This window comes from Mus musculus, chromosome 9 (genome assembly GCF_000001635.26).
Source record: "Mus musculus strain C57BL/6J chromosome 9, GRCm38.p6 C57BL/6J".
Lineage (NCBI taxonomy): Eukaryota > Metazoa > Chordata > Mammalia > Rodentia > Muridae > Mus > Mus musculus.
In genome coordinates, this window is record NC_000075.6 from 18,429,314 (window position 1) to 18,452,917 (window position 23,604).

A 23,604-nucleotide genomic window follows, 5' to 3' on the forward strand; every position below is an offset into this window, starting at 1 on the left:
TTCCCCATAATTTTTGCTATAGACTTTTATTATTTTTAACATTTTCTCTGACGAGGGTATCCATTTTTTCTATCTGTTCTTTAACACCTGAGATACTATTTTCCATGTCTTCTACTCTGATGTTGAGTTTCCTCTAAGGTTTTTTTGTTGACTTCCTAATTCTTTTATTATCACTTTTATTTCAAATTGGGTTTTCTTTAGTGCTTCAATTTCTTCATTAAATTCTATTTTTCACATCACGAATAGTTTCCATTCAACTCTTTGTGCTTTCATAATAACTTTTAGATGTGACCTCTTTATTAAAGAAGATAAGCCCATTTTCTAAGCTGTGGATAGACACAGGGGTAATTATATAAGTCATGTCTTATATCTGGGGGATTTTATGTACACTCGAGTGTGTGTGTGTGTGTATGTGTGTGTGTGTGTGTGTGTGTGCTGTAAATCCAAAGATGAAAGAAGAAAGATCATTCACCCAAATCATTATGGCCAAATTAATTTTTAAAAGCAATTAATTAAAGCAAGCTTTTTAATTCACATGCTCGGGCTGCCTCCCCCTAAGGTAGGGTTTGAGAAGTCAGTATCAGATGCGAAGGAAACAAGGCTTTTATACCTCAGGAGCAGGGAAGTTTCTCAATGGGGAAATATAGGTGAATTCACAATAGCAGAATATAACAGGTGGTCAAAAAAAGGTGATCATGAAAGGTAGTCATAACAAGGTAGTCATAAGTAGTCTTATAACCTTTTGAAACAAAGGTAGGATTATAAGATGGTTATAAATAACGTTTGAAAGGAAGGCATGATTGCTATTCCTGAAACAAACAGCATGGAACCATTTATAGTTAAAGTTACAGATTGGGAATCATCCAATATGGAGGCAGGCTAGTTCGTTCTTTCTTTCTCTCTCTCTCTCTCTCTCTCTCTCTCTCTCTCTCTCTCTCTCTCTCTCTCTCTCTCCCTCTGTGTGTGTGTGTGTATAAAATTTTAATCTCAGTTATATCTTTCTGCTGGATGTTTAAAGTCTTGTAGGTAACCAAAATTATTCTTTGTTTTTGTCCTGTTAGGGTCAATTGTAGACCAAGTCCTTAGGTGATCTGTATTGACTGGTTTTTGTGTGTGTTTGTCAACTTGACACTAGTTAAAGTTATCAGAAAGGAAGGACCTATGCTTGAGGAAATGCCTCCATGAGATCCAGCTGTAAGGTATTTTCTCAATTAGTGATTAACAGGGGAGGGCTCAGTCCATTGTGGGTGGTGCCATCCCAGGGCTGGTTTTCCTTGATTCTATAAGAATCCAGGCTGAGCAAGCCATGGGAAACAAGCCAGCAAGCAGCAACCTTTCATCACCTCTGCATCAGTTCCTGCCTCCAGCTTCTAGCCCTGCTTGAGTTCCTGTCCTAATTTGCTTCACTGTTGGATTATGATGTGAAAGTGTAAGCCAAATACACCCTTTTCTCCCCAACTTGTTTTTTGGCCATGGTGCTTTGTCACAGCAACAGAAACCCTAAGACAAAGTCATTTGGTCTCTGGAGGCATCTCTGACTCCTCAAACCTTTCTTTACCATCTGTCTATCTATGAGAGAATAAGTTAAAGGTCTTGTTTAGCCAGGCTCTATCTGTCCATAGAAGTACTGAGAGAATCTCTCCTCTGAGTTTCCCTCCTTTTCATAGATAGGATAGTGATTAACTGAGTGCGCTCTCCATGTTCTCCTTGAACAAGAGAACAGGTGACTTCTTACAGTTCCAGAATCCTTATAGGGTTGGTCCACAATCCCCTGGGGCCTCACTAATCTTAGAGAGCAAAAGGAAAATATTCTCTTTTATTCTCTATAAGCATGTTAGAATAACCTACAAGTATGGTTATTAAATACCTGAGACCAGTTATACCAGCCTGTAGGAAGATTTGCTTTAATTCTTTCCCTAATTCTTTCCCTAATTGTTGATTGGCTAATTATAGACAAAAGCCAATCACTGGGCAAAGATATGGAGAAGAGATTTTCAGAGCAGGACAGGAAGAGAAAGAGGGATGTTGCAGACATAAAGGTTTCCGGAGGCACCTATAGATTATGGTCTCTGCAACCTGCGGAGGCCACGGAAGTTGGGGCAGGATATTCTTCACCCAGCAGTTGTACCATCTGGCTTTTTTTCCGCCTGCCTCTGCCTCCCAAGTGCTGGGATTAAAGGTGTGTGCTACCACTGCTCGGCCTGGCTGGGTTTTTTTTTTGTTTGTTTGTTTGTTTGTTTGTTTTGGGTTTTTGAGACAGGGTTTTTCTGTATAGCCCTGGCTGTCCTGGAACTCACTCTGTAGATCAGGCTGGCCTCGAACTCAGAAATCCACCTGCCTCTGCCTCCCAAGTGCTAGGAATAAAGGCGTGTGCCACCACCGCCCGGCGGTCTGGCTGGTTTTATAGTGTTAAAACTGTCTAGTGTCTTCAATTTGTGGGATTAAGTTGGGCTGGAAGAGGAAACGGGCAGCTGGAGGATGGGCACGAAGGAACAGGCAGTTTCTCGAGAAAAAACACAAGCTAGTTATTTGTTGGAGCTGAGCCAGCCTGGGGCAGACACTGACAGAGCTGGCTCTGGGGTGGTTGGCTGGTGAGAGAGTGATTTCAGAGCTCTGGCTTGGGAAAGCTAGCCAAGATAAAGAGACAGCCCGGTAGAGCTCGGGCTGGCTAAGGTGATGCACACACCGGGCAGACACTGGCAGAGCTGGCTGCCAGTGATACAAAACAAAATAAAAGTAGGCAGGAAAAGATGTTTGAGAAAACGATGAAATATCATAGGGTAATACAGGAAAGGTTCCCGGGTAAGGTGTAATTTCAGCTGAATATCTTATAGAACCAGAAGAGGATGCCATAGAGGTATTTGCCGCAAACATAGCGGATGTTCAAGTGAAGGTAGGGCAGAATTTGCAGCAAGCCTGGCACTGCCCCTTATGAAATCAAAACACTGTGATTGTAGCAGTTACATGCATCCCATTGGCGGCTGTCCAGGAAGTGCTCCCCTCTCACCTGAGTAAAATAGGCTGTAGGGTCATTTGTAGTTCAGTCAATGTGCTACTGCAAAACTCAGGCATCTTAGGACACTTCAAAGCCTCTGAGTAGTCAGGCTGGCTGCTCTGGGTGCTAATCCTTCAATCAAGGCAGCTGTGGCAGCGCTGAGGGTTTAAGGACTGTTAGGAGGCAAATTATCCCCACCCCCAACATCTTCGCTTTCCTAAGAAAAACATTACAGTAAAGGAGGTGTTTACAATAAAGTCTTTTCACTATCATAAACAGTGATTTTGTATTTAGTACTATTTAACTAAGAATACAATACTCCTATTCCAGTGCCCTTAGAAAGAGGTGATTCCCTTCTAACCTTTCTCAGCTGAAGGTTTAGAGTATGCATTGTCATTAGTGTAAATGAAGCAGGAGCAGAGAGAAGGCAAAGTCCAGACTGAAGAAAGGTACTCCAGTGGGAAGGACCAGAAAAGAGAAATATGGACCCTGATTGTCCTAATATTACATCACTTGTTTTATGTAAATTCTTGCTGTACGGAGTTCTGTCTGTTATAGATACCGCATTTTTAAAATCCATTCTCTTGCTGTTGAGCATTTTTGTTTAAATTCTAGTTCACAGCTATTATGATTCTAGTTTCCATGACCAAAGCATAATGAGTACAGTGTTGGCGGTGATCGCTGGCTGTGTGTAAGGAAATATGGTATAGCTCTGAGATAGGATTCCATTATGTAGCTCGGGGAGAAATGGAACATGCAGTTTCCCTGGCACTCATCCTTCCGTTGATGCCGTAACCAACCTTGCCTGGTATAAGTTACTTATATTGTTTATATAGCTTTAATGAACATTACTCAAATGTTAGGGTAGATGGGCTAACTAAATTCCCATCAGCCTCCTTTGAATAATCTCAGCATTTATGATTGCTATCATTTTCATTTTAGCTAAATCATGTGTGTATAATAGGATTTTACTGTGACTTTTTAAAAAAACATTTGTCATAATTTAAAAAGTTTAACATTGTTTATTGATCACCTTTCTCTTCTTTTGTGGAGGGACTAAACAATTTGCCACCCATTTTCCAAATCATTTCTCATGATTTTTTTTGATATACTTTATTTGATATGTTGGGCCCAGGAAATTGTCATGTTTACATATACCAATCTCAGTTAAGCAAGCAGTTTGGTGAACACACACCATAATACTGAATGTCTGGGATCTCAAAATGAACTGCAGTCTTAGTCTGCCTTCAGGGTAGGTTTTTTTACGGAAAAAAAAAAAAACAGCTTCAAAAGTTGAAAGGGCAAGAAGGGAAGCAGTTGGCTCACAAAACAAATTATTATCAGCTAACCTTTAAGCTGATTGGTCCCGAGTAAAGTAAGGGAGATGGTGGAGGGGTGTTGAACAGAGCAATTTCAGAGCATATTGATAACAGAGCATGAATATTATAATCATAACTCTTTGGCTTATTTGCATTTTTCAGTGTCAGCCACAAAAACCACAGCCTGGTGGTCAGCTCTGAATCTAGATACTTTAGACACAATAGTTTATATTGACCTTTGATTTGATGATAAAGCTTTGTGGAATTAAGATTAGCAAAACTCATAAAGAACATTCAGAGCATACAGAACAAAACAGAGTATGTGGTCAGGATGACCTTGAGCCAAGTCACTTTTCTATGTCAATGACTGGCAGGCATGTTACAGCAACAATATGAAATAGCTGGCAGGCATGGAACAAAATGGCTACAGCTGCTCTGGTGGGGAGGGTTGGGAGGGATAGTTTGGACCATAACAGGATTCGTGTAATCCATATTGCTTCTCAGACACTGTTGGTTGCTCCCATTTGTTTTTATCTAGTTTGATAAATATTAGCACTATTATAATTAATATGTTATAAATTATAATTTTGCCTATGTCTTCTTAATTTATTGTGCCAAAGCTATTATGTTCTCCTCATTGATTGAAAAGTTTCTATTCTTCTGTTTTTAAATTAAAGCTATTGATTATTTAGAACCAAAATTCTAACGAAGAAATTAGTAAGAGATTGATCTGGACATAAGTTTGGAAAGCAGAACAAACTGAAATATTGCAAAGTAATGAATGAAGGCCATTTGAAAGTTTAGAAGTGGGTGACTTGTTATTCTGTGAGATATGATTAAAGGTAAAGACTGAGTATCAGGACAAAAATATCCAAGCATTCTGTATGAGAGACTATTTGCTATTTATCTGATCATTTGGACAGTGTAGGCAGGAGGACCAGACATACAAGGTCATCTCTGGCTACATGGGAATTATAGCAAGATTGAGATAAACCCTGTGCTACATAAAATGGGCCAGAAGTAAACTCAAACTCCTCCATTGCCAAAACAGACAAACAACCCACTACAGTCAAGTATATTCCAAAGCATGGGAAATAACAAACTGAGTGTTCAGTCAAGTCCACATTCTCTAATTCAAGGACTCCAGGTTAACAATATTGAACTATATTGTGTTCTACAAACCAATGCTAATGAAAACTGGAGACATGGGTCAGTGACATTATTCCTAGGACTCAGGAGGGTGTGGGTTCAATTTGTTATGATGATGATGATGATGACAATCTGATATAGCAGTGGATGATAAAGTGTTTATGGAATATGAGACAACATTGATCACACAACTGAACAAGGACTGGTGGCTAACATTAGATAAAAGTATGAGACACAATTTATCAGAACAAAATTCTAAACCTTGTAGCAATATTGACCTCAAAAGACAGATACATGGGAGCTGGTTCCTAGTACACACTCAAGGATGGTGCCTATGTCAGGACTTCAGTCTGAAATCCCAGTTAGACCAATAGATCATGAGACAAAATCAGTGGCCAGGCATGCCCCCAAAACTCCAATGAAAGGCAGTGGAGCCAGCATTTTCATTAATCTGTGTTTTGTACACATGGCAATTCTGAGACTGATGTCAGATTTCTGTCAAGACTCAGCACTGACAAATGAGCTTGGGTGTTCTTTGCACCATCATTAACATTGCTTTGAAGACCCTATCCACCCCAACTGACTTCAGAAGTAGTTGGCTTTATTTTCTTTTCATTGCAGGCATATTTCTTTTAATGATTCCAGTAAAATTAGGCATTAGGAAAACAAAAGTAGAAAGCAGCTGAGGCAACGTCTCTTTAGTACTTAAAAGTAGTAAAGGCTGTGGACTGAGTGTGTGCATGTGTGTGTGTGCGTGTGTGTGTGTGTGTGCATGTGTGTACGTGTGTACATGTGTGAGTGTACGTGTGTACGTGTGTGAGTGTACGTGTGTACGTGTGTGTGTGTGTGTGTTTGTGTGTGTGTGTATGCTGAGATGGTCTCTCTGTTATGTACTTCTGCTTGTCCTGGAATTCACAGAGCTCTCTATCTGCCCATGCCTCCTGAGTGCTGGAATTAAAGGTATGTGCCACCACACCTGGCTCAGGATAAACAAGCGGAATAAAGAAAATAGTAGCCAGCTGGGCGTGGTGGTTGAAGACTTTAATCCCAGTACTCAGGAGGCAGATATAAGATTTCTATGAGGTCCAGCCTAGTCTGGGCAGTGTTATGAAGAGAGACCCTATATCAAAACAGACAAAATAGAAAGTAGTACTAAATAACGGGTACCGTAGTGGACTTTTCCATGTCCTATTTTGGCAATCCTCTCACTACACTGTCACACATCCTCATGGCTTTACTTGTCACAATGAACCACTCCCTTGTGGAATTCTACTGTGGGAATATGTATTTTCTGGTTACTCACAACTCTAACAATGGTACTCTCAAAAACTTCAGAAAGGAATTTAAAAAGTGGCAATGCTGTTTCCAATGTGTGTGTGACATATGATAAAGCTCCAGCTGAAAAAGACAGAATCCAAGATCTAGTGAGATTGGTAACTGTGAGAAGCTATGACCTTTGGTCAGAGAGAGGATGATTGACTGAGCCTCTACAATTCATTTTCAAGTGCTGAGAATCAAACTTGGGACCACATACTTTATAGGAAATTTTGACCAAATAATGAGGTTAGAAGTGTGGCTTAGTCTCCATGTAGTTACCCCAACAACGGGAGTGGAAGCTCTCCCTAAAACTGTAATCTGATTGTGGTATCCATTTCCCAGCAGAGCTGTTTTGTTCGTCCTCAGCGGGAAAGGATGTGCCTAATCTGACAGAGTCTTGACTTGAGGTGCCAGGGTGGGAAGATATCCAGGGTGAGCTTACCCTCTCAGAGGAGAAGAGGAGCGGGGATTGGGGAGGGCTGGGAGGGGAGTAGTACTATGATGTAAATAAACAAATAAAAATTAAAAATTTAAAAAATTAAAATTAAAAACAACCCCCAAATATTTTTCTATTTCAGATTGCTGTACTGAAGGGTTGGGAAGGTCTGATTATACTTGCTTTGAGTGAATGGGTAATGAAATATGAACATGCAGTTCAGTTTAGAAGACACAAAATGTCAGAGATACCTAATTCTAAATAGCTTTTTTTTTTTTTTTAAGACAGGGTTTCTCTGTGTAGCTCTGGCTGTCCTGGAACTCACTTTGTAGACCAGGCTGGCCTCAACTCAGAAATCTGCCTGCCTCTGCCTCCCAAGTGCTGGGATTAAAGGCGTGTGCCACCACACCTGGTTTCCAAATAGCTCTTGTACTTGGGGAAGTACTAATATGAGATTATGAGACCATGTTTCAGAAAACCAATGTTTGGTACAACTAAAAACAAAGGTTTACTTTATTTGGGGCATTCAGAGGGATCTTTTGGTTCCTGAAAAAAATATAAATCTGGATTCCTTTTTTTAAAATTCTTTTTTTTTATTGGATATTTTCTTTATTTCCATTTCAAATGTTATCCCCTTTCCCAGTGCCCCCCCTCCTGGAAACACCCTATTCCATCCCCATCCCACCGCTTCTATAAGTGTGTTCCTCCACGTACCCACCCACTCCCACCTCCCCACCTTTGATTCCCCTACACTGGGGCATCTCTCCACCCTTCAAAGGACCAAGGGCTTCTGCTCCCATTGATGCATGGCAAGGTCATCCTCTGCTACATATGCAGCTGGAGTCATGTGTGCTCCTTTGTTGATGGCTTAATCTTTGGGAGCTCTGGGGTTCTGGTTGGTTGATGCTGTTGTTCTTCCTATGGGGTTGCGAATCCCTTCAACTCCTTCAGTCCTTTCTCTAACCCTCCATTGGGGACCCCACACTCAATCCAATTGTTGGCTGAGAGCATCCAACTTTGTATTTGTAAGGCTCTATTAGGCCTATCAGGAGACAGCTGTATCAGACTCCTGCCAGTAAGCATTTCTTAGCATCCACAATAGTGTCTGGGTTTGGTGACTGTATATGGGATGAATCCCCAGATGGGACACTCTCTGGATAGTCTTTCCTTAAATCTCTGCTCTACATTTTGTGTCCATATTTACTCCCATGAGTATTTTGTTCTCCTTTCTAAGAAGGACCGAAGCACCCACACTTTAGTCTTCCTCTTCTTGAGCTCCATGTTGTCTGTGAATTGTGTCTTGGGCACAATTTTTGTATATATTCCTCTTTTGAGGAACATCTGGGTTCTTTCCATCTTCTGGCTATTATAAATAAGGCTGCTATGAAAATAGTGGAGCACGTGTCCTTATTACATGTTGGAGAATCTTTTAGGTATATGTCCAGGAGTGGTATAGCTGGGTCCAATTTTCTGAGGAACCACAAGACTGATTTAAAGAATGGTAGTACTAGCTTACAATCCCACCAACAATGGAGGAGAGTTCCTCTTTCCCCACATCTTCGCCTCACCTGAGTTTTTTGATATTAGCCATTCTGACTGGTATGAGGTAGAATACCAGGGTTGTTTTGATTTGCTCTTCCCTGATATATTGGATATTAGCCCTATATCAGATATAGGATTGTTAAAGATCTTTTCCAAATCTGTTCATTGCCATTTTGTACTATTGACAGTGTCCTTTGCCTTACAGAAGCTTTGCAATTTTATGAGGGAGGTCCCATTTGTCGATTCTTGATCTTAGAGTATAAGCCATTGGTGTTCTATTCAAGTAAATTTCCGATGTGCTTATGTGCTCGAGGCTCTTCCCCACTTTCATCTATAAGTTTCAGAGTGTCTGGTTTTATGTGGATGTCCTTGATCCATCTGGACTTGAGCTTTGTACAAGGAAATGATTATGGTCGATTTGGAGTTTTCTACATGCTGACCACCAGTTGAGCCAGCACCATTTGTTTAAAAATGCTGTCCTTTGTCCACTAGATAATTTTAGCTCCTTTGCCAAATATCATGTGACCATGTGTGTGTGGGTTCATTTCTAGGTCTTCATTCTATTCCATTGTTCTTCCTGCCTGTCTCTGTACCAATAACATACATTTTTTTTTTTTTTTATCACTATTGCTCTGTAATACAGCTTGACGTCAGGGATGGTGATTCCCCTAGAAGTTCTTTTATTGTTAAGAATAGTTTACACTATTCTGGGTTTTTCATTATTCCAAATGAATTAGCAAATTGCTCTTTCTAACTTTATGAAGAAGTGAGTTGGAATTTTGAAGGGGATTACATTGAATCCATAGATTGCTTTCAGCAAGATGGACATTTTTACTATATTAATCCTGCCAATCCATGAGCATAGGAGATCTTTCCATCTTCTGAGATCTTCTTTCTTCAGAGACTTGAAGTTCTTATCGTACAGATCTTTCACTTGCTTGGTTAGAGTCAACCAAGGTATGTAATATTATTTGTGACTATTGTGAAGGGTGTCATTTCCCTAATTTCTTTCTCAGGATGTTTATCCTTTGAGTAGAGGAAGGCTACTGGTTTCAGTTAAGTTTATATCCAGCCACTTTGCTAAAGTTGTTTATCAGGTTTAATGGGGGAATTTTCTGGGTCACTTAAGTATACTATCATAGCATCTGCAAATAGTGATATTTTTATCCTCCCTTTCTAATTTGTATCACGGTGATCTCCCTTTGTTGTCTAATTGCTCTAGCTAGAATTTCAAGTACTATATTGAATAGATAGAGAGAGAGGCTGCAGCCTTGTCTGGTCCCTGATTTTAGTGGGATTGCTTCAAGATTCTCTCCATTTAGTTTGATGTTGGCTATTGGTTTGCTGTATATTGCTTTTACTATGAAAGGATGCTGAATTTTGTCCAATGTTTTTTCAGCATCTAATGAAATGACCATGCGTTTTTTTTTCTTTGAGTTTGTTTATGTAGAGGATTTCATTGATGTATTTCCTTATATTGAACCACCCATACATCCCTGGGATGAAGCCTACTTGATCTTGGTTTTGATGTGTCCTTGGATTCTGTTGGATTCCTTGGAATTTTATTGGGACCTCAGAAAACTACAAAGCTTCTGTAAGGCAAATAACACCGTCAATAAGACAAAACAGAAACCAAGAAATTGGGAAACAATCTTTACCAACCCTACATCTGATAGATGGCTAATATCCAATATATACAAAGAACTCAAGAAGTTAGCCTCCAGAAAACCAAATAACCCTATTAAAACATGGGGTACAGAGCTAAACAATGAATTCTCAACTGAGGAATACCAAATGGGTAAGAAGCACCTAAAGAAAATTTCAACATCCTTAGTCATCAGGGAAATGCAAATCAAAACAATCCTGAGATTCTACCTTACACCTGTTAGAATGGCTAAGATCAAAAACTCATGTGACAGCAGATGCTGGCGAGGATGTGGAGAAAGAGGAATACTCCTCCACTATTAGTGGGATTGCAAACTAGTACAACCACTCTTGAAATCAGTTTGGCTGTTCCTCAGAAAATTGGATATAGTGCTACTGGAGGACCCAGATATACCACTCCTGGGCATATACCCAGAAGATTCTCCAACATGTAATAAAAACACGTGCTCCACTATGTTCATAGCAATTTGTTTATAAGATCCAGAAGCTGGAAAAAACCCAGATGTTCCTCAACAGAGGAATGGATACAGAAAAAGGTACATTTACACAATGGAGTACTACTCACTATTAAAAGCAATGAATTTATGAAATTCTTAGGCAAGTGGATGGAACTAGATAATATCATCCTAAATGAGGAACCCAATCACAAAAGAACACAGATGGTATACACTTACTGATAAGTGAATATTAGCCCAGAAGCTTGGAATACCCAAGATACAATTCACAGACCAAATGAAGCTCCAGAAGAAGGAAGTCCAAAGTATGGGTTTTTATTAGTCCTCCTTAGAAAAGGGAGCAAAATACCCATGGGAGGAGATACAGAGACAAAGTGTGGAACAGAGACTGAAGGAAAGACAATCCAGATACTACCCCATCTGGGGATCCATCCCATATACAGTCACCAAACCCAGACACTTGTGGAAGCCAACAAGTGCTTGCTGACAGGAGCCTGATATAGCTGTCTTCCAAGAGGCTCTGCCAGTACCTCACAAATACAGAGGCAGATGCCCTCAGCTATCCATTGTACTAAGCACAAGTTCCCCGATGGAGGAGCTAGAGAAAGGACTGAAGGAGAAGAAGGAGCTTGCAGCCCCATAGGAAGAACAATATGAACCAACCAGATACCCCAGAGCTCCCAGGGACTAAACCACCAACCAAAGAGTAAACATGGAGGGATCCATGGCTCCAGCTGCACGTGTAGCAGAGGATGGCCTTATTGGACATCAATGGGAAGAGAGGCCCTTGGTCCTGGGAAGGCTTGATACCTCAATGTAGGGGAATGCCAGGATAGGGACGAAAAAGAGGGTGGTTTGGTGAACAATGGGATGGTGGATAACATAGGGAGTTTTCAGAGGGGAAACCAAGAAAGGGGATAACATTTGAAATGAAAATAAAGAAAATGTCTAATAAATAAATTTGTTGAGTATTTTTGCATCGATGTTCATAAGGGAAATTGTTCCTCTTTATCTGGTATTTGTGTGGTTTGGGTAGAAGCATAATTTTGGTTTCATAGAATGAACAAACTGGGTAGTGTTCCTTCTGTTTTTATTTTGTGGAATAGTTTGAAGAGTATTGGTATTAGGTCTTCTTTGAAGGGCTGATAGAATTCTCTAATAAACCCACCTGGTCCTGGGCATTTTTTGGTTGGAAGACTATTAATGACTGCTTCTATTTCTTTAGTGGTTATGGGACTGTTTAGATGGTTTATATGATGTTTTTTTAACTTTGGTACATGGTATCTGTCTAGAAAATTGTCCATTTCTTCCAGATTTTAAATTTTCTTGAGTATAAGCTTTTGTAGTAGGATATGATGATTTTTTTAATTTCCATTGTCATGTCTGCCTTTTCATTTCTGATTTTATTAATTTGAATATTGTCTCTATAACCTCTGGTTAGTCTGAGTAAGGGTTTAGCTATCTTGTTAATTTTCTCAAAGAACCAGCTCCTGATTTTGTTGATTCTTAGTATAGTTCGTTTCTTTCTACTTGGTTGATTTCAGCCCTGAGTTTGATTTTTTTTCCTGCTGTCTAATCCTCTTGGGTGTATTTGCTTCTTTTTGTTCTAGATCTTTTGGAATTAGATTATATTAGAATTAAGATTCATAATAATATAAATTCAGATATCAAGAAGGACCAAAATAGGATTACATTTTTTTCTACAGCTTTAACATTAGACATGGGTCTTTAAAATATTTGTATTCAGGTATGTAAAGGATTAATGACTTAGTTATTAGGGTAAGAACATAGATCTGTATATAATTATACCATGTTTATATAGTGAAAAGTAGAATAATAATGTGTAATTCTAGCTGGGCAGTAGTGTTACATGCATTTAACCCTAGCACTCAGGAAGCAGAGGCAAGCAGTGGAGGCCACCCTGGTCTACAGAGTATATTTCAGAACAGCCTGGACAACACAGAGAAACTATGTTTGAACAGCCAAATATGTATATAATTCTAAGTTGGATTAAAGCAAAATTGACCAAGGAACTTATAAGTGGTTATGATATGAGCATGATTTACCAGGAATGACATGAAATGTCAATATACAAAAAAGCAATTTCTCTTGTAATACCTATGTGCTATATTAACACATCTATATGTTACTTCTATAATGTATATAGTGTTTTAAGTACTTTATTAATAAGCATTTATTTTTTTAAATTTTGTTTCTTTGTTTGCTTGTTTGTTGAGAAAGGATTTCACTATGTAGCTCTGGATGGTCAATTCAGAGATCTGCCAGTCTCTTCCTCCATAGTGCTGGGATTAAAGGAGTATAACAGCAGATCCAACCCTGATGAATATATGTATATTTGATTTTTTGAGACAGGGTTTCTATGTATAGCCCTGGCTGTCCTGGAACTCACTTTGTAGACCAGGCTGGCCTTGAACTCAGAAATCTACCTGCCTCTGCCTCCTGAGTGCTTGGATTAAAGGCGTGCGCCACCATGCCAGGCATAAAAATATTTTCTAATTTTATCTTATACAAAACTGATAGCGAGAGTGTGGCCCTGCACACCTTTAATCTCCACATTGGGGTGACAGAAGCAGGAGTTGCTGTGAGTTCCAGACCAGCCTGAGTACCATGGGAAGAACCTGTCTCTCTCTCTTTTTTTTTAATAAAACTTTTGTTGTTTTAAGATTTATTTATTTATTTCATGTATGTGAGTACACTGTCGCTGTTTTCAGACACATCAGAAGAGGGCATCAGATCTCCATCACAAATGGTTGTGAGCTATCATGTCATTGCTTGGAATTGAATTCAGGATCTCTGGAAGAGCAGTCAGTGCTCTTAACCGCTGAGCCATTTCTCCAGCCCGGAGGAACCTGTTTTAAAAATGTGTATGAAAATTTATTTATATAGAAACAATTATTTCTATTCTTTTAGAATGTATTTAGAGATGATGCACCATAGAGAAAAATGGATGCTATATAATGTTGATATAAAAACATCACTGAGGTAATGTGTATGCTGAGTAATTAATTGTGTCTTTGCTCTGAACAGAATATTCAATCATTCTTTACAGACAAATTTCTTGTTTTCTGTTTTTGGTTTTGGAGACAGGGATTCTCTATGTAACAGTTTTGGATGTCCTTGAACTAGCTCTGTAGACCAGGCTGTCCTTGAACTCACAGAGATCCACTAGCTCCTGCTTCCCAAGTGCATGCATTAAAGGTGTGTACACCACACCTGCCTTATAGACAGTTTTTGGTTTATTTTTGGGTTAGATTATCTGATAATTAGCTTATCTCTCTCTTTTCTTACATAAAAGGAGGATTAAGTGAGATAGACACTGCCATTTCCAGCAACTCAAGACTTGTCTGCATCTCTGCAGTGAAGCCTTTAGAACAAACTCTACAACCATGGAGGAGACTTCAAGAAACTCAGTTTCAAGCCAGCCTTTGATAGTGAGTACTTAATTCACATTAATTGTGGATTGTTCATCCTTGTCCTTTTTCTTTGTACTTAAACCTCCTTAATTTAGTGCATAGTTGTACTTGACATACGTTGATGTCCTTTGGACAACTGTTAATACTTGATAATATTTGGTGGAATAAATGTAAAATGTACTCATCAGTCTAAAATGACCAGGCTTTGCTCTATTGTTGGATGATTTTTGTCCTTGTATGAACATCTAATGTACTTGCACAAACTTAAATAGTGTACTTTGGCACTAGAGATGCCAATGTGTCACTAAGGTAGGTTTGGAGCATCAGCACACAGTGACCATAACAAAGAAAAGAGTAGCATCCTTAAAGGAAGATGGAGGAAATCTGTGTGTGACTTGTTTGATAGAGACTCTCAACTTCCTATCCTTGATAATCACATGAACTAGATATCCTAAAAGCCTGGGAAATAGAATCTTTATTGGAGCAGTCTTGGGAAGCTAGGCCATGCTGTGATCTGAGATCTAGTTCTTCAGAGAAAAAGGTTGGTAGAAGATACATAAACTTAAAAAAAAAAATCTCAACTGGGCAGTGGTGGTGCACACCTTTAATCCCAGCACTTGGGAGTCAGAGACAGGTGGATTTCTGAGTTTATGACCAGCCTGGTCTACAGAGTCAGTTCCAGGATAGCCAGAGCTACACAGAGAAACCCTTTCTCAAAAAATCAAAACAAAACAAAGAAAATTCTCCATAACCATTAGTAGATTTCATCATATGTTTAAACTTTAACTTTGTTTTCAAAGGGAAGTCTCACAAGAAGTATGATACTCAACAAATTACAGAAGAGAAGAGAGACCCAGATTGTCCCGAAAAAGATAAAGGCCAAACATAGAACTGGTGTTACTTCCAAAGATTCTATGAGGATGACCAGTTGCATCTTTGCAAAGCCAGTGACCACAATAACTTCATACCCTGAGAATGAAACCAGGTACAGGAGAGAGGAAGATAAGCTGACAAAACCCAAGCAGCTCTGTGCACTTAAGAGACTGAAGAAACATCAAGTTGGAGAGAATAAACAGGACCTGTCATGTCAATTGAAGCTTACAAACCCTGTAGAAAGAATTGCACTGGGAATGCGGGATGAAACTAATGACCAAAGTGGTGTTAAGGGTCAGCTTACTCCTGGAGAAGTTACCTCTGTCCAAACCCCATGCTTGGAAAAAAATGAACAAATGGCTTTTCAGCTGTCACCATTTTTCTCCAGTCCAGGGGTAACAATGCCAGTGCGTCTTCATCTGTCACCATCTTACTTCATCCAAGAAGTAACTATTGCAGACATCCTGAGTCAGATCTGGAAGGTAAAGAAAGCCAGGAAGAGACTGGAAGTAGCCTTGGAGGCAGACAGTCTTGCCAGGCAGGCAGAGAACATGGGGGAGCAAAGATGAGTGGAAAACAAGTGTTGAGGCCTCTGTAAGTTCTTGAAGAAACTTTTTTGTTTTGGTTTGGTTTTGGTGTTTTGGTTTTTCAAGACAGGGTTTCCAGATGTAACCCTGGTTGTCCTAGAACCCCATCTCTGCCTCCAGAGTTTTTAAAGGCAAGTGCCACCATCACCCAGTATTACTTGTATGTCTTTAAATAATAAATTTAATATACCCAACTTACTCCTTTTTAAGCTTTTGGAAAGGCAAAAGATATAAGCGGTAGTGTTTTAAATAATGGTGTTTCCAGTTTGGATCGAAATGTTATGTAAGAGAATTCATGTGGAAACATCCTTTTGGTGAGTTGTGATCCACAGTAGGAATCTGGGATAGATTCAACAGCAACCTACAGAGCAAAGGATAAGCCTTAAATTATAGAATTCAGATGAGAAGGGTGTATGTATTTAGCAGCTAGTTTTGTGAAACCTACTAGATAGTTCCAAAAGCTTAACTCCGGCTAAGCAGGTCTTGTGGCCTTGAGACCTTGAATTTAAATTTCTGTTGCTCTCTACCATGGGACTGCTACTTGCTAGGTGTTTAGGTTTAAGTTTAAACCTCTGGTTGCCTCAGGCCTGGGAAGGGAGAGAAGCCTCAGCAGGTGTGCTAACCTGCTCTGTAGTGATATGTCTTAAATCATTTAACAAGAAGACCTGTTTATATTAAGTTTACTGGGAGCAGAGCTCTTTCCTCAAAATTGTTCTATTTCAGGTTACAATTTTTTAAAATTTGGTGATTGTTAGTATCTCACTTTGTGTGTCAGGTGGGCCTTGAATTTGATCCCCCCAGTATAGCCTGATGAATGTCATGATTACAGGCAAGAACCCCATACCCAATTGTCGTTATTTTTATTCACTTTCAGTCTTTAGGAATTATCTGGCCTGAAGGGTTATTTAGTGTTTTATACTAAGTATTTAAGTTGTTAACACTAATATTAATGAACAGTGACCCATGTGCTACAGCTTTCTACACCATTGTCTGGGGACGTGTTTGGTTTTGTGGAACTCTCTGTTGCAATCCTAAATTATCAATAAAGGTTTTCATTTTAAATACAAGTCCAGAGAATCTTTTAAGTGATAGTAATTTAATGACATAAGGATATTATTAGAGATGCTGTTATACCTGTCATCTATACTAGCTCTCTATTATGAGCTACACCTCTATGTCTTAAAGCTAATTTTAAAATCAATTCATTTTTTTATTATATAAAGTAACATAAGGTTATTTGCATGCAAGACCATAACACAGCTGGGTGTTGTAGCACACACCTTTGATCCCAGAAGTGGCAGGCAGAGCTCTGTGAGTTTGAGGCCAATGCTATCTATGGAGCTGGTCCTAAGAGAGAAAGAGTTTAACAGAGAATTCCTGACTACAAAAACCTGTACTGCACTTTTACATACTTACTTATACCCCACTATCACGATCCTTCTAGTCCTAGAGATCTTTTTCCTCCATTCATTTCCAATTCTTTCAAGTCCTCATTATATTTTTGATTCTATGTATCTATAAAGTCTAGGTTTCACAAACAAAACATGTCTTTGAGACTTAAGTATCGAAGAAGAAATTTTTCAGTGACATACCTTGATGTTGAAAGATCTGACAGAATGTAAAAGGTCACAGAATCCCTGAAGTTGGCAAAATAGATTTCATTGTTAATAGAAGTAGCTTCACTGATTTAGAAAAATAGAGATGCACAATGCTCTGGCCTCTCCTTGAACCCGTGTGTCTGCCAATGTTCTGACCATTCCTTGAACCCAAGTATGTGCCTACTGCTGCACCTCACTGCCAGGTGTTTGTGATATTGGTTGCTAAGATAGAGTCAGAAAATCTCCCCAGCAACCACAGCTGGGGCCAATCCAGTTACTGTACCTGCTTTAGACTCTTTCCTTGTTTCCCTCCCATACCCATTTCTTGAGAAATCAATCATTTTACATTGTTTAGATCTGGAAATCCCTTACTCCCCCCTTCTCCTTTCCCCCTGAGGGCCTATAAAACTGGGACCCCTTTCCTCTTGGGGTCGACTCCTCTACCCCTGCGTGGGATACGAGTCGTCCCCAGAGCTCTGGCTTTCCCCGAATAAAGCCTCATGTGTTTTGCATCAAGCTTGGTCTCTCGTGAGTTCTTGGGGGTCCGCTATTATCCCGAGACTTGAGTGAGGGTCTCACTTTGGAGGTCTTTCAATGTCAGGACCACTGCCTTCATTTCCCCCTTTATCTTCCTAGATATAAATGAATTATTTAATGTAATGAATCAGAATTCAATGGAATAGGGAAGAGTCCTGAGGAAAGTTTGACTAATCAGGGAGGGAAAATAGCCATTTAGATGTAATGCAAAGGTTATTCGTGGTTAACTTGATTAGATTGTCAGATATCGGTAGAAGTAAGATGGTCAGATTTGGTAGAAGTAAGCAAACTTCTGAACCAGCTCTTGGATGCACCTGAGGTCATTTCCAATGTTCATTAGATCCTGGAAACTTTGTCCTAATCAATGGCTTAATTCATAAATGCATTCAAAATCTGAATAGAAGTAGATTTCTAGAGATTTATAATGAACATCATATTTCTTTTGTTTTGGTTTGTTTTTTGTTCTTTAGACAGCATTTCTCTGTGGAGTCCTGGCTGTCCTGGAATTCTCACTGTAGATCAGGCTGACCTAGAACTTGGAGATCCACCTGCCTTAGCCTCCCAAGTGCTGGGATTAAAGGCAAGTTTCACCACCAATAGGCTTGAAGATTAGATCTTGATAATAGCTCCTAACTCTTACCCTCTGACTCCTAAGAATCACTAGGTGATCATCTCTTACCCATACATGTCCAACCTTTTGACATTGTGATATTATTGTTTACACAATTCATGTTCAAGAACTGCAACTGAGTTTTGTAAATGTACAAAAAAGTATTGTAAGTAAATTTACAATTTTATGTTGGACTGAATTCATAGCTTTCCTTAGCTACATGTGCCTGCATATTGCCCTTGAGCCATCAGCTGGACACAGCTGTAAGTGATCATACACTGTTCCCATGATGCTTAGCCACACCACTGGCCAAGAACAATGAAAAGATCTAATTATAGATTTGAACTTCTGAAATTGTTCAAAAAACTTACTTCCTCCTTTGAACCATTTTAAATATATATATATATATATATATATATATATATATATATATATATTTGTCACAGTAGTAATGTTGTGCCTGTTCACAAGCCCCAAAAGACCACCAAGTAGTCAGCTCTGATGTCATCACATTAGGTTTTCTTTATTACAAGCTCAAGCTTAGGCTGACTGCAAAACCTTAAAACAGGAAGATGGGAAGGTGGAACAACCCCCAGCTCTCATCAGGAGGTTTTATAGGGAATAACAAGCAAGCAAGGGTGCTTAGGCCAACAGGTGAGCACTTTGAAGACCTTGAAAACCTTGAACAATTACAAATGGTCCGAAAATACATCTGAAACAATCAGACTAATCTTTGATTGGTGCTAGGAGATAGCTAGGGAGTAACTCTGGCCATGCACAAGCCATGGGGTCCTTCCTGGTTCTTGGGTGTCACTTGGGTTCAGCTGCATGTCCAATTCTCAGGCTATTTTTTCTGTTAAGATGGAGGCTAGTCCCAAGATGGAGTAGGTTTAGCCTCTTAGTAAACTCTAACTAATATAGTAAGGTTGGAAGAAGCCAGAGTTTTTTGGACTTAGCTAAAGATCTTTGGAGTATTTGCTGCTATGGTGACTGGAGAAAACTGTAATATCCAAAATGAATTCAAGACCACCCAGTACCTTCCTCCTTAGAAAAGGACTTTCCAAACTGTACTAGCATGCCAAGTGCAGAGCCAGATAAGGAAGCTGGCTGTAGTGGCTATTCCTGGCTGTCAAGTTGACTATATTTGGAATGAACTACAATCCAGAATTGGAAGGCTCACCAGTGACCCTTATCTGGAGACTGGAAGATAGAAGTTTCTGATCTGGATCTTGGTATGGAGATCTTGAGGCATAGTGGCTATGGATTCCAGGAGATTAAATCTCCAAGTTCAAGGTCATCTGGGATTAAAGGTGTGGTGGAACACACCTTTAATCTGAGCTACACTTTCTGCTGGAGACCATATAAGGACATTGGAAGAAGGGAGTCTCGCTCTTGCTCCCTCACCTGCTTGCCTTGTGGGACTGAGTAACTGCTAGATCCTTGAACTTCCATTCACAGCTACTACTGAACCATTGTTGGGAATTGGACTGTAGACTGTAAGTCATCAATAAATTCCTTTACTATATAGAGACTATCCATAAGTTCTGTGATTCTAGAGAACCCTAACTAATACACTGGCTCACTAAACACATGTAAAAACAGTTTTGGTGGGCAAAATGATTAAGCCTGCAGCTACCAAAACAATATTAGTTGTTCTCAGAGAAATAACCATAACAAGAATAGCAATTCTCCTGACCCCTGCTCCACATTGAATTCTGACAAAGACTACAAACCACCCTAACCTTGTTGCGAGAATTCCCCTGACGTTAATAGCTGTGATGTTAATCTACTATTACTTTGCTGATCAAATCATAATAACCCATCATGGGGGCAAGCAAAGTGAGTCACTAGGCCAAAGGGTTACTTAGTCACTATACAAACCAACCAATGCCTGAAAGGGTTACTCGCTACACCAATGAGAACCCTGTTGCTCAAATCTGCCCCTTACAAAGGTATAAAAAGTATGTTCTTTCTTTGTTCTGGGTCTCTCCTCTGGTCTGCATGCTGGGAGGGGAGTCCCCAACATGTTGGATCAAGAAAAATCCTCATGCATTTTGCAGCGATGATGGCGATCTCTGTGGTTCTTTGTGAGTAAGGGTCTTTTGACGAACTCCAACAAACCTGATTACAGTGGGCCAAATAGTGAATAAGAAAAAAGGAAAGAAATAGATATGTCTCATACCTCTTATATAGCAGGTTTAAGGGTGCTTTATGAATAATTCCTTATCAGTTATATGGGCTTTGAGTAGGAATCACTCCATCCCTAGTCAGTAGTGGTTCAAACTCTCCTTAGGTATCTGCTGTGGTCTTGTTGACCCTCTTTTGTCCTTGTATCAGTAGGTAAGTCTAGTCCACTGATAGTCAGACCACAGAGTAAATTTAGTCTTATCTAACTCCTTCCTGTCTGACTCCCTAGTACACAGGCTGGCATGTGGTATGAAACCCCACTCCCATATACCTGTAAGAGCAAGAAATCTACCTCTCCTAACCTCAAGTTTCCCTTCTAGACCTGCTGTTACATTGTCTGTTGTAACTCTCCAAATTTAAGAAGAGAATTGCATCTGAAGAGGAATTTGTCACTTCAGAATTGTGTAATTTCTATGAGACACATTTCAAATAACTAAAAAACAAACAAACAAATAAAAAAACAAACCTCAGGACATGATTGAGTGCTATACTTGTTTATCATCATTAAACTTAGGGAAAGAATCTTAAAGTACATACTGTTAGACCATGTGAATATTAACGGCTTCATTCTCTGCAATCAAATAAAAGACTCTTTGTACAAGATAAGATATCCACACCACCAAAGATTCTCTGTAGTCCCATTAGGTTACTACTTGTGTGGTACAAGCTTTAACTCTAGGGACCTAGAGATTAGGCTAGTCCTTGAATTCTCTGGCAATGGTTGCTACCCCGTACCACTTCACACAAAAACCACTGGTGGAAACGACTCCTAGAATTCAAGTGGGAGTGTTGGTAGTTGGGCATCACTCAAGGCAGTTCAGCAGGTAGGGTTCCTAGGAAAGTATATGAACTGTCCATGCAGATGACAGATAGAACCAGACAAGATTCTGAAATACAGAAGGATACCTGAGTTTTCCATCTGTCTCCGGGGTGTTCAGTTAAATCATAGGGGATGCTGCCTCACAGGGTGAATACACACCCAGGCAGCCTCTCCATCCCCACACTGTTGCAATTCAATCTTTTAGTAGTTTCCATTTCTGGGCTTTCACAATGACTTGTAAGAACATTTTTCTCTTTTGATCTGTCAGGAACCATAATAGGACAAGCTAATAACGAGCAGGTGACCTTCCTGAGATGGTCAGCTTCAGATTATTATATAATCTGCAAAAGATTCTCTTATTAGGCAAGGCTGTAAAAGAATTAATTTTAGGAAAGATTCCTGCTTTTTCTGTTATTATTAAACATATATAACAATAACTGGGTATCAGTCCACACCTTTGGAGCAGATGTCTGCAGATCTATGAAGATGTACTGCAAGATGAACCTGTTCTGTTCTTTATCCATTATTTCCTGATCCCTGATATTCATCAGGACTTTAGTGAAAGCCCAAGCACTCCCCTCACCCCCAGTGAGTATTGAATCATCACGTGTGGGAATGATTTATTTTATATATATATCAGATATATTATATATATCAGATATATTATATATATATATCAGATTATAAGTAGTCATGTTACCACAGCTTCTCCACTTTCCCACCTAGATTAATGATCTCATCTGTACCACAGCCTCACAAGCCAGGCTTTGACAATACTCTTTCATTTCTTGTTTAAAAGTCTTCTCTAATTTAAACAGTTCACATGCAGGTTTGTGTGTGTGTGTGTGTGTGTGTGTGTGTGTGTGTGTGTGTGTGTAGAAGACAATGAATGCACCCTTCTGAATGTTAATACATGCTTCTTCTGTATTAAAAGTCAGACCTGAAGGATATCTTCTATCATTTCTATATTGTCTTTTCATTACTGTTCAATTTTTCTCATGGATACCAACTTTTGTGATCCCAGGAGGGCCTCTTCATACAGGTATAATTAGAAGTCTTCTTCCCCATGCACCTTATAAGTTATAATAGCAAGCCACCCCTGTATTTCATCCGCAATTTTGTTTCAACAATTTCCAGCTAAGTAAGAGTACTGATAATAGGAAGGACAGTATCATGTTTTTCTCCTTGTAATTCTCCTATTACATGGGCATGTTCATTATAGGCAGGCAGTGGAGCCTGTTGTATCTCATCACCCATACACAAGGCATACAACAGATATAAGCTGCTTATAGTCTGGTCCTAAAGTGCTATTCTTGGCAAATGCATGTTCTTTAATCCATTGGCATTTTTACTAATACACACATACTGTTGTAGTGTATTTCACTAAGGTGTGCCTCCCCACCACATGAAGAAAAAAAAAACTGTCCTAATTAGCTTTCACTGTCAACTTTACCAACTCAACAGTCATCAGACAAGAGATCCTCAATTGGGGAATTTCCTAAATCAACTTGGCCTCTAGGGAAGTGTGTAATTGGTGGAAGAGAGCCTAGCCTATTGCTTTTGGTGCATAGGCAGGTGGCCCATAGTTACATGAGGTAGTTGAACATGGCCTATGATTGAATGAAAGAGTGAACAAAAAAAAAGCATTCGTATATGGTATCTCCCTAGAGTTCTTACTCTAACTTCTCTCAATAATAGGCTGGGACTTGGATGTGTAAGATAAAGTAATTCTGTCCTCCCTTAAGTGGCTTTTGGTCAGTGTTTTATAACAGCAATAGAAATTAAACTCAGTCACTCTGGAATTCTGTCCCAAAATGTTCCACTTTCAGATGGCTTGGCCTTGTTTGCTTGTCTTATTATACATATCAGGCACCATGAAACTACTATTAAAGCAGGAAGGTACACTATCACCTACCACATGGGAAGCCCTTATCTAGACTGGCTAAAATGAGACCTCACCCACCACAAGGATCAGCTTCAGGTGTACATCTTAAATCCCACAAAGATCATGTGGCTATTTCTCATACCAAAGGCATCTTTAGTTGTGTCTGTCCCTGTATTGTTGCCCTGTTTGTGGTAT

General features: G+C 39.5%; 1 protein-coding gene across 1 annotated transcript; it reads left to right on the forward strand.

Moving 5' to 3' along the window:
• The first annotated feature begins 1,301 nt into the window (after positions 1-1,301).
• On the forward strand, positions 1,302-17,003 carry Mbd3l2 (methyl-CpG binding domain protein 3-like 2). The gene is made up of 3 exons (NM_144934.3): positions 1,302-1,429; positions 14,195-14,330; positions 15,113-17,003. Exons 2-3 carry the CDS (start codon positions 14,286-14,288, stop codon positions 15,752-15,754), a joined length of 687 nt encoding a protein of 228 aa, NP_659183.3. The 5' UTR covers positions 1,302-1,429; positions 14,195-14,285; the 3' UTR covers positions 15,755-17,003.
• Positions 17,004-23,604: the final 6,601 nt, after the last annotated feature.

Excerpts from the sequence above, each read along its gene's own strand:
- Mbd3l2 (NM_144934.3), top strand. The coding sequence starts at position 14,286 with ATGGAGGAGACTTCAAGAAACTCAGTTTCAAGCCAGCCTTTGATA. Across the intron at positions 14,331-15,112 it reads TTTCAAGCCAGCCTTTGATA|GGAAGTCTCACAAGAAGTAT; the intron begins GTGAGTACTTAA and ends TTGTTTTCAAAG.